We start from the raw sequence: 12,742 nt of genomic DNA on the forward strand, positions 1-12,742 counted from the left end.
CTTTTATCAACCGGATCTTTTAATGATGGGGCTCTCCGATAGGTGATTGGAGGGTGTTTGTTCATTAAATTGCCTATACCCTGATCACCTTTTACCACATGCCAGTTCTTCCTCAACAACTTCCTGAGCTCTTTGTCTTGATCATTGTATATGGTTAAAAATCTCATTGGAGCCTGTTCCTCCCTTTTCTTAGGTTTTGCTTTGGAAAACAACATGTGAAAAACAAGAAATACAAGTATTGATATATAGAGGTATATATATATTTGAGATGACCATGTCATGAGTGATGTAATATGGGATGTCATCAGCAGTGCAATGCGGGGGTGCGAGTTATAGTTAGCTCAACTAACTATAATGGCTGAATTTCTCTGGTTTTGTATGAGTGAAATGTCCAACTAACAATAACGTCCCTGAAACGTGTGTTTTTTTCAGTGAATTTCAAAGCTTTTTTTTATGCTCATTTCTAACTATAACGTCCCTGAAACCTTTGGTTTTTTCAGTAAATCTATATATATATGTGTGTATGTGTGTGTATGGGTGTGTGTGTATATGTTTGTGTGTGTGCATTATAGTTAGGTCAGCATTCCATAGGAAATGCCTTTTTATGTCTCCAATAACTTTAGCCCTCTGTGATGAATCTCCATGAAACCTTCCAGAAAGTTGCTACTTTGTGACTAGTTTGTGCATGGAAAGTTTTGGGGTGATCTGTCAAGCTGTGGACGAGAAAAAGGGGGTTCCAAAACACATAACTCCATTATTTTCCATAGAATTTTTTAGGCAGGGGTGCAGCAAAAACTGCAGTAGGGAATTACACCAAATTTGGCAGGAAACTCAATATTGGTATGCAGATTGTGCTTTTTGTGATTTGTTGTAAAAATGGTAGGTAGTGTTTGAGAAATTAAGATTTGAAAATATTTGTATATCTGGACGGTTGGGTTAATGAGAGGCTCGCAAGAATCTTGCGGGAGTGCTAATTTAAAATTGAGCATTCAGATTGGCCCAGGGAGCTTTTTTACCCAGGGCCATCTTTCTCCCGCGGGAGTCAGAATCTGTTTTTGATAAAAAAAATTACAAAAATTAGAAATTCACTGAAAAAAACAAAGGTTAACATAACGTTATAGTTAGGTGAATTTGTCAGTGACAGCATTAATGATTATTCTATAAAAACATAGAAATTCAACAGAGCGAAGTATAACTTGCGCCCCTGCCATGCACTGTTTATGATCTCACATATTACGTCGCTCATGAAATGTTCTATGAAATCATTTATAACATCACTGATGAAATGTCAAATTACATCATTGACATCATCACTGATAGCATCACTGATGATCAGTGGGGGTTTTGGCCACAAGCCCTGGCCTATTACAGGACCTGTGACCAACCCCTCTAATGCAGCCAAACCCACACTGCGAAGGACCTTCAGCTGTGCTCTAGGGGATGGGGGGTACAAGGTCTGGCCTATCTTTTTCTAACTTCAGGAGAGGGCACATAGTCCCCGAATCCTGCACTGGCCACCTACAAAATTTTTCTCATCTTGCTAGCAGCCAATCAGAGCGCTCGCTCCCACAGGAGCAAGATGACCCAGGGAAAATAAAGCTTCCTGGGCCAATCAGGATACTCTATTTTTAAATTGTAGTTTCCAACCGTCAATATATACAATTATTTTCCAAACTTCATTTCTCAAAAACTACTGAATGGATTTACACTAAATCACAAAAAGTACAATTGGCAGACCAAGATATAGCCTCATGCCAAATTTGGTGTATTTTTGTTAAGCAGTTTTTGCTGTAGCCTTGTCTAAAGAAGTCTATGGGAAATGCATGAGGATTTTGCATTGTCGGATTCCCTTTTTTTCTCGACCCCCACTTGACGGATGACCCAGAAATTTTCCATGCACAAATTAGTCACAAAACAGCAATTCATCCAACTTTGCCAAACTTATTAGCAACACAAAAACACTTTTCCTATGGAACAGTTGACCTACCTACTGGGAACCGCCACTAGGTAATATATAGTTAGGGTTCTCAGAGATAGGAATTCCTTGGAGTTTTTACCATAATTAACTTTGCTCCCATTTGACGAATCTCCAGAAAACTTGCCAGACCTATTATTCCTTCTACATTGGCGAATGATGGAAATTTTCAAGGAGTGCCAGGACTTTCTGTACATAAACAATCCAAGGCTTTTTGCTTTTTCCATGTGTAGTGCACAAGACAGCTCACATGGAAAAAGCGAGGAGTAATAAAGCATTTCTCCTCGTTTCGCCAACTTAAGACCAGGTTTTCCATGGTCTTAATTTTGTCACTGCCTCCTATTTACACTGCCTTTGTAAATAGGGGTCAGAGTCAAAATCAATGGGTGTTGGGGTGGAACGCCCACCACAACATCCACTGCCCACCCCTTTCACACTAAGCATTGCATGAAAGAGGGCCTTATTTACTAGGCAGCTTACAGCTATGTTAAGTGGCTTAACGCTGCCTTGTTAATAAGGCAAAGCCCCTATAGCCACAGGAACGTCACTTTTTATGATGTTACCGTGGCAATAGCGGCTTGTGCATATGCCCCAGAGTTTGGAAAAACTACTTGGAGCAGAGTTTTTTTCCTCACTCGCCAACGTTAAGTTGCTGAGTGCGAGCAAGGAAAATCCAACACCAGACCACCTCTCAGCGAGATTTCTCAATGCAGGCGGTCATGGATGGTCTCTACCGTTTGCATTGAGAAACCTGCCGTTCGGGTTGAGGAAGCTGCCGCTCGAGTTGAACTTCTGCTCAAGTGGCAGAAAGAAGCGGCGCCCTCTTGCAATGCGCATGGTGCTGTTCATGCTGATTTTACAGGAGACAAACATCTGGCGCTAAGAATCAGCACAAACGGCGCTACGTAACTCATTCCGCTTCTTGAGGAACTGAGCGTAGTGCAACAGAGGTTTTTTTGTCACTTTGCGGAGGTCTGCGAAGCGGAACTCCACAAATTTCACCCGTGCCTAGTCCTTTTACACAGCTCTAATTTTTTGTTATGTCAGATTTTGCAAAAGTTGCTCAGAAGATTTACAAATAAAATGACTGAAGGAAACTTTAGATTGGCATGAGTGATAAAGTGGGAGTGTCCTGCTGCCTTAATCCGGTGAAAGATCCATGGGGCCCAACATCTCAATGCCTGCAGTGACTCGCACCCTCACCAGTGCAGGAGGCATTGGGACTCTTCTGATTCGGGCATCACTGGCCAGCTGTATGGAAATGCTCAGTGCATGTCCCCTTCAGGAACAGGATGTTTTGTGGGTTAAGTGTTTCATATTCGCACACTGGCATGCTTGTGTTAATTACCATCTTTTGAAGGGTTTATGTGGGATTTTTAACAATGGCAGTTGTCAGGATAAACTTGACATATTGTGCTAAGAAAGTTCTCCCTTTATTTGCTCTTCTTTGAAAATCACTAATTTTTTACACAATTCAAATTTGATGTAATTTGTAATTTATTTTTGATACCCATTCTGTCAGATACAGACCAAGAAGAGATAAACCGCATTACATTCCAAACCTCCAGTTTCTCAGTTCTTAAGTCGGAAGCGAATCCTGCATTCATAGACCACTCCATGAGCAAAAGGATAATAAAACTATTGGAACTACGTAGAATTCCCTTATAAAAAGTTTGAACATGCCTGACATCCAATTAAGGGAAATAGTGTATCAGCATGCGATTTTAATGTGGTTATTTGCATATTGGAAATACCTATTGAAACCATATGGACATGAATCACCAATAAGGAATGTAAAATGGGGCACACATTTTGGGCTCACATAAGACTCGAAGTTTGAAAAGGCCTGGATGGTGGCCATATCATACACAAATAGCAACCATTTCATAACGAATTATGAATAAACCTACTTTTAGGTTCCTTTTTGTCTAAGTTTTGAGACTCGTAGCTCTTTTTGACGTGGCATTACTGACAATTATGTTTTAAAAGAAGTATTTGGTCTTCTTAGTTCTCCAAGGACTGTATGCTGAAATACAATTCCACTACATAAATTATGGTGTACCATTTGGGATTTCATGCTCTGTATACATCTCTGTAAGAATAGTACATCATTACTGCAAAATGTCAAATGGTCATCATTATAACCCCCATTACCTCTAGGCCGAGGTCCAGGCTACTCAATGCAGCTTCCGGTCATGAAGCTCTTGTCTTCTTCATTGTGACACCGGTTGCTAAGCGCTGATCGCCAGCTTTGAACGTTCTTCCCTAAAGTGTTGACTCGATGGTTAGTGCTGGTGGAGGGGGTGGTGTAGTGTGGGGGGGTTGGAGATTTCTTTAACTTGTTTTTGTTCATAAAAAAGTGTACTTTTGTACCTTTTATGTTTAGAGTACAGAACGTGTTATCCCCAAGATCCATCTATCGGGGATAATGTCATCACACTTTCTGTGCTTTTTGATTTACCCTACTTGGGTATTTCTTTTCATATTTAGTTGGGCACAGTCGGTAGGAGCATATAATTTGAGCTCCAGAACATCACCTTCCCTCCGCCCCCATCATGGGTCCGGCATTGATGTCGAGACAGTGAGCTGCCCGCATAACTGGCAAACGACCCCACAAAATATGGAGGAGCCAAAGGTAAGAGTTTTCTTTTGACAATTCTCGTGACATTTGTTGGTGATATTATTAGATCCCTCGTGTTGGGTAAAAGTGTTATCTGCTTATTATCACTTTGAAGTAGTGGGAATTCTGTGTGATGTGTTACATGAAAACAGATGTTTGTTAGTACGTTTGAAATTTCGTTATTACATTTATTGTGAATATTGTCATTGTAGTAGTACTAGTAATTTTAAGAATAATAATAGCAACAGTACTAATAATAACAACACGTTAGTTATGTGATATTTAGAAATTAGTTATTTCACAGTTAAGTCAATTCTCCTGCTCAGTGTTTTGAAACTGATTTATAACTCAAGTCATTCTGAAGAAGTTCTTCTTAGAAGTGTTTTGTTTTGTTTAAATGAATTTAACTATGTAATTCATTGGGAATAATTTTGAGGCACTTGCTGTGTACTATTGTTTTTATTGTTCGTTAAAGAAAACACAATTTTAAATTTAATTATTGATTTGCCATAACTAAAGTAACTAAATCATGGATGTCAATTCACCAAAAAAGTCAGGTTTAGTGGAATGTATACAGCACACCCTTTGGCCAGAAAGACATCATAGGAACTGACATGACAGGGCACTGGTGTCTTTTCAAGACAAAGGGTGGGGAAGGTATGGAAAAGCATTGAATCTAGGTCCTGCTACATTGTCCCACATGTTTGCAAATTGCAATGCAGTGAAGCCTGTGACATCATCTGAGGTTCCATGTGGATCTGAGCTATGTAAGAGGGTTCTAAAGGGATCAGTTACTAAGGAGTGGTTGGTGGATGAGGTGAATAAACCAGTCTTAAGGCTTATCTGATTTATTTATTTTCATTTTTAATGTGGAAGACACCACATTAATTTGGCCACAAAGCCCCAAACCCATCTTTTTCTCCAGGGCAGATGACTTTCTGCTCTACGTATGTTTTTCTTTTCCTCTCTTTCAAAATAGTTTTGTAAGTTATCACATTCGAAAAGGGGCAACTGTGTGCCTGCATGCGGAAGGATAGCTGGGCACTTCAATGGTTTTTGTAAAACTTTCTTCCAAAAATATTTGAAGAGGGACACCTGCCCATAAACTTGTGTGTGCATGTTTAGTCAGAAATTATTTTTGTGATGTGTTTTACAAAAAACAGTTTCTAAAGAACACAAACAATGGTAAAGTGAAATGATAAGAAGGAGCCAACTGGAATTTTAAAAGAATACCTTTTTTTCTAAATGTCATTTATTTGGCCCACTGGTGAGGAAAACGCAGAGCGATACAGCTCATCCTTCAGCCATCAGCTAAGCTCCCTCTGACTCACAACATTCTACATTCCATCAACATGACCGCCTTTCCATTCCATATTAACATAACATGACATACACATGATTCTACATGACCAAATACAAATCCATAAAACATACCCTTTTAAAAATATCAAAGAAATTCACAGAGGAGGTCTAGGATACAGTACCGCACTTATTTAAGTTTCGTGAATATTGTTGGCATATGGTGCAATGACCAAAGGAAACAAGACCCCTTAGTTTCCTAATGAGTGAAAATAACTTTCACAACAAACAATTACATAAATAATTTGATCCGCACACATTAAACGTAATTAAGTAGTTCCACCAAATATTGTGATTCACACATTCCTTTATTCTTTAAATTTTGTTCTCCTTCCTTCACAGTAGCCAACGTGTTTCGTCCTATTTAAGGACTTCTTCAGGGCTCATCAGTTGTCCATTGAATAATATGGGTTTTCCTTCTTCTCAAATAAAATCCACCTCCTATTACCTTATTTGTATTTCTAGAATATTGTAATTCCCATTTGGTTGGCATATATCCTGATGTCTCCTTCTCTGTTTCTTATTTTGGAGAGGTGGCAGCAGCAGAAGCTGTGCTTGTGTGTATGTAATCCAAGTTTAAGAAGGTGTTGAAACAGTATCGCTCCTTAGTTAAAGTGAGGTCATTGTTGACTCGTAAATTTGATGAGTGTTTGTTATCGTCCCTGACCTGTCTGTATTGGGACAGCGTGTCTTTATTTACTTTGTCGAAGTTGGGTGCAGAACAATCATCCTCACGTTTTGAGTTTGTTTAGTCCATGTTTCATTCCTAAATTTACGAGTCAACAATGACCTTACTTTAACTAAGGAGCAAAACTGTTTAAATACCTTCTTAAACTTGGATTGCATACACAGAAACACAGCTTCTGCTGCTGCCACCTCTCCAAAATACATATGCCATCCCACTGGGAATTGCAATATTCTAGAAATACAGATAAGGTAATAGGAGGTGGATTTTATTTGAGAAGAAGGAAAACCCATATTATTCAATGGACAACTGATGAGCCCTGAAGAAGTCCTTAAACAGGACGAAACGCGTCGGCTATTGTGAAGGAAGGAGACCAACATTTAAAGAATAAAGGAATGTGTGAATCACAATATTTGGTGGAACTATTTAATTAACGTTTAATGTGTGCGCATCAAATTATTTGTGTAAAACCTTTTAAAAATATATATATATATAACACATAATAGCTAAAAAACTGAAAGAAGAATTATTCTGAGACATACTCCTCTAGCTTTTTGGGCAATCTAATGACTCTTTTCATCTGAGGAATATCAACCTACACTCCAGCGTCACGTGCTTTGTGATTGGAAGAAGAATCCTCTCTCTGACTGGGAACATCCAAACCAAAAGACTCTGTATGGTGCCTTTGTGCATTAACATCTTCCTGAGAAAGATTAGAACTCTTCTGAGGGCAACGCTTTCCCTCCTGCCCTTCTTCAATACATAAGAAGGAATTTTCTGTATCTGACATATCAAACATTTGCTCCTGACCTGGATTTAAAGCCACAACGGATCTCTTATTCCACCAACACTTTTTTTGTAGCAGAACCACACTCTCAGTTGCTCTCTCAACAAGATTAGGACCAGAAAATAAATGTAGACAGCCCCTCACAGTGGAAACCAAGTTTAATAATTCACACCCAATCTCCAGCACTAATAGCTTTATGTTTGACTCTATGCACTTCATCATGATACATTTTCCCCATTCTATGTGCTCAGTCAAATTCCCTCTAACTAATTCCAAAACGTCTTACATCTTCTTGTTGTCTTGGGAATTTTCAAAAGAAGGAGTCAACAAAATACAACCTTTTCTGCCCCCAACAAAAAATAGAGAGACACACAAGTTGCACAATGCGATGTGTTATGATACAAATACAGATTCTCCTTCAAAAAGTCAAAAACATTCCTGTTACTGCTTAAAGCTACTTGATTCCCCTCTTTTATAAATCTATTTGCCCTTTCCACTTGACCATTTGCCTTGGGACAATATAAAGGCCCTCTTTCAGTGCTGACAACACTATGAGAAACTTTACAGCTTTTGATGATACAAATTGTACCCTGTTGCCTGACATAAACACTTTTGGAAAACCTTCAATATGGAAACTTCTTTCAAGAATCTTTATCACTTCATCAGTGTTGGGATTCTCCACAAATGTGTGATATATCCATTTAGAAAAACAATCATAAGAACAATTAGAAATTGAATTTGTCTTCCCTGAACATCATAAGGACTTGAAAAATCATTCAAAATATTTTCCAATGGACCTTGTAGACATTTCTGTAGATTCCCTGGTTCACACTTCACCTTCCAATGCCTATCTGAATGCACACAAACACTGCATGTGTCAATCAACCATTCAACACAAGCACCCATGCCTGTCCACCAACAATATTGTTTAAGAAGCCTATTAGAGCCAGTCACACTAGGATGTCCCATTTGAGCTAACTCAATGAGCGTCTTCCTGAGTCCTACAGGTGAAACAAACACATCATGTCTCAGTAGAATATCATTTTCTAAACTCAATTCACTGGACACCTGTGCAAAACTTTGAATTGCTGAATCAGTATTTCTGCTAGGTGGCCCACCATGAACAACAAACTGCTTGACTTTCTCCAACTGTTCATCTTCTTTAGACATTTCTATCCATTCATATTCTGAAATAGCTCCCTTACACTTGTTCACAACATCCACAACAGCCCCAACACATTCATGCTGATCAAGTACAGTCTCCTCCATCACATCTATAGGTGGCAATCTTGATAGATAATCAGCAACAACATTTTTCCCATAGGATATATGTTGTATATTCAAATTAACCTCTTGCAACTTTGCAATGAGTCTAATAAGTCTTGAAGATGCCTTTCCTGATCTGACCCCATCCATCATGTTAACCAATGGTTTATGATCTGTGACCAGTACAAAAGATTTACCCCACAAACATTTTTTAAACTTCTCCACTGCCCAAACACAGGCTAACATCTCATTCTCTATAGTACTATAGTGCTGCTCCCCAACTCTCACTCTCCTTGCCATCAACCATCTGACTGAAAACAGCCCCCAAACCAATGGAATTAGCATCCACCATTACATATGATTTACCAGTAGGATCAAAAGTGTTTAAAGCAGGAGCTTGTGTAATTAACTCCTTCACTTTTCCAATCTCATCATACTCCTTATTTCATTCAAAAGAAACTCCTTTCCTCAAACGTCTCCTCAACGGTTCAACAACAACAGCATAACCATGCACAAATCTAGCAAAATACTCTCCAAGTCCTACAAAGAATCTCAAAGAGTCTTTGTCTTATAGTTTGATGGCATTATTGAGAGTTTTAACCAAGCTTTTTTCAGGGAAAATACCCTCACTAGAAATTCTATGACCCAAATAGTCAATCTCCCTCATAAAAAAACTACATTTTTCCTTCCTCACAGTCATACCCTGAGCTCCAACGTTCCTAGCACAGTATCCAGCAAATTATCATGTTCTTTATTGGTTTTAGCAAAGATGAGTATGTTGCCCTGGAATGCCCGTACCCCATTTATGCCCTGATATAACACATCGATCAGTTTGTGGAAGACACTAGCTGCCGAAGCTAATCCAAACAGCATCTTCAAAAACCTATGTACCCCAAACAGGGCTACAAAGGCTGTTAAATCTTTCGAAACATCATTCAACGTAACATGTTGATATGCTGACTTGAGGTCAATTATCGAGAAATACCTGGCACCATCAACAGCTGACAGTAATTCTTGAATGCGTGGCAGCGGGTGACTGTCAACCACAATATTCTTGTTTAGAGACCTCAAGTCAATACTTAGCTTCAAGTTGCCATTTTTTTTAAAAGCGATAACTATAGCGGAAACCCACTCAGAACTATCGGTTGTCTCAATAATTGCTTCTGCACACAAAGTATCAATATATATGATCTTTAAATTTCCGACGAACACTTAAAGGTACCATTCTAACTTTGTATTGAACTGGTAGGGCACCTTTTGTGTTTTATGTGATGCATGAAGCCTTTTACTTGTCCTACTTCATCTAGAAACACAGGCTCATGCCTAGAAATAATCTTGTCAAAATGTGATTCTTGAATGTCAGTTTGTCTCAAGGCCAAATCCCTTAACATAATGGAAGTGTCTCCTCCTGGACACAATATCACTCCGAGTTTTGCTAAATCAAACCACCCCATAATGTTTATGCCATTGACTGCAACATAGATTTCTGTAAAGACTCCTTGCCCCTGAAACTCTAAATTGTCCTAGAAAAAAACCAACATGGGTAATATCAAAATTGCCAAAAGCCTTTGGATTCACATATGAATTTCTTAAATTCATATTTTCCCACTTATCCTTAAAAGTAACCTCTAACTCAATGGTAATTGGCAATCCTGTATCCATCATTACTTCCAACATGCCATCTCAAATATACACTTCCTCATGGGGCTTTAAAACAACTACAAATCATGTTTATATCACACAATAAAAGAGGATCATATACATTGAGTATCATATTTTCCAAATGATCAATAATATCACTGACAGTGTTCACACTCACTGCCACTCCTGACTTCATACTTCTGCACACACTTTGCACTTGTTACATCTTCTCTTCATGGCAGTGCAATCACGACTATTGCCAAGATGCAATTTCGAACCACATCTATAACAATATAATTTACTCCCTTTATTCTCACTTTTACTCTCCCCAGGCTTAGACATTTTTTTTCTGCTTGGACAACACAGACAGGCACACCAGAAGAATTTACCACAGTGGCAGTTAACGCTTTAGATGAAAGAATAGACCTTCTGGTCGATTCCAGCATACCAACAACCTCTCCTGTATCTGCTTAAACTCACAATTGAAAACAAATTGATCTTTGATATAAATATTCACAGTAGCCCAAAGTCGCAATTTGCAGCTAGTATCCTTAGAGTTGCAACAAACTCTTCCTCCGATTCCTCCCCAAATTGCTTTCTTTTAAAAAATGCATGTCTTTCAATCATGACATTTAGTGCACCCACAAATTGGTTTTCCAGTCTTGCTACAGCTTCCTTGAACACATTCCAACCATCACTTTCACCTGCAGGTGGCGGTATAGGCTGCACATTTTCAAATATTTCAATTTCTGCATTGCCCAGTCAACCAAATAATAATGGTGCCTTACTTTCAAGTTTAAAATCCGCATTATCAATGGCAACAATATAATTTTTAAATGTCTTAAACCATTTTTTTCACACAAGAGCAGGATTTCCTGGTACTGGTATACATATCGATGCAGATTGAACATCTGTGAATTAGCTATATCGAACGCGCCAGAGAAAAATTTCCAAATATAATTTAAAAATTAAAAATATTACTCCACTTTCTTTCTATGAGATGTGTGTACCACCAAAATGGTAAAAAGCAAAACCTGACAAGCTGCCTTTACAATGTGTGCGCATCACAAAAATTACAAAGACACTAAAGCCAACTTTGGAAATAAGTGTGCGGATCACTGACGAGCTGATCTGCAAAAGCAAATGTTTACACTCCACGCACTGTGAAGAAAAACAACTGTCTGCTGGTGTCTTTGTTGTAATTGGAGGATCTGACCATGACACTGTTACCAAAAGATGGCCGCCCAACACATAGGTTACGTGATGACACCTCCACAACATTGAAGCTGCTTCTCGCTCTAGACTTCTTCCAATATGGCTGACACATTCACACATACGTGATGACATCCAGCTGGCCACAAAAAAACATACTAATCCACAAGAGGCTGCTCGCACAATAGCGGAACAGAGAAAATAACGTACTAGAGAAGCTTCACGTTCCAGGCAGTCATGCTCCACCACCGTTAGCAACCAATGCCGGCCGCAGGATCACATACCGAGTCTTCCAAATGACCTCTGATCTAAAGATCACCAAGGTCCAGCCAAAGGCACAAATACATGTTCCAGGTAATTAAACAGTACCTTAAATCGCCGTATATGGTACAAAGTAAAGTAGAACACGAATCCATGCCAACCTTGGAAATGCTGAAAATACTTATCTGCCAACACAGTTTTGCCTTGTTCCCCTTCACAGTGGGCCAGTACTAAGACCAGCACTCGTCAGAAATTAAATGACTAGAAGGAGCCAACTGGAATTAGATAAACATAGGTTGCTGTCTAGGTACGCACAAGCACTCTTGGAAGTTAGGGAAGCTGACAGCATGCATAAAATTTTATGGCTGAGACGGGTAAAAATCACTCTCTGTGAGATAGGGATGAGTAGATTGTGGGTAAATCCCGTCGAAAACCCCTTTCCTGCAAAAAATGAATATAAGGCAGCATATTGGAATATGATTAAAACGAAGAGTTTTTCAGCCTTAACAAAACCATCATTATCCAGGGATTACTTTGAACATAAGCATGAGGTGGAGTATGAAAATGATTGGGACCTTATCACTTCTACTAGAGATAGGAAACTTTACCACCAATTTAGGGTGGGATCCCTTGCCACTAATTTATTTGTTAGTAAATGGCACACCCCGAACCACAGCAAATGTTCATTTTGTCCAACGCAGAATGAATCGTTAGCACACATTTTATTTGCCTGTCCAGCTTATAAAACTCCTAGGCACAGATGGTTAAAACCTATCTGTTTAAACCTGGAGACTAGGTTAAGCAGCGAAGCACTAAGGATCCTAAAAACAGCTACTAATGAATCCATTGTGATTGCCGTTGCCAAGTTCTTAAGCTGGATGTGGGTTATACGTGCAAAGGAGAGGAGGCAATGACAATTGTCTCCTTGTATGCTGT

At 39.0% G+C, this 12,742-nt stretch overlaps 1 protein-coding gene across 1 annotated transcript in view; it reads left to right on the forward strand.

Moving 5' to 3' along the window:
• Positions 1-12,742, forward strand: part of LOC146796250 (uncharacterized) — a 578,389-nt gene that overhangs the window by 114,272 nt on the left and 451,375 nt on the right. The window contains exon 4 of the mRNA XM_085631282.1: positions 4,466-4,610. Coding sequence (XP_085487408.1) covers positions 4,466-4,610 — 145 coding nt within the window. The remainder of the gene's footprint in view (positions 1-4,465; positions 4,611-12,742) is intronic.

The sequence above is a fragment of the Triturus cristatus genome, chromosome 10, assembly GCF_964204655.1.
Source record: "Triturus cristatus chromosome 10, aTriCri1.1, whole genome shotgun sequence".
NCBI lineage: Eukaryota > Metazoa > Chordata > Amphibia > Caudata > Salamandridae > Triturus > Triturus cristatus.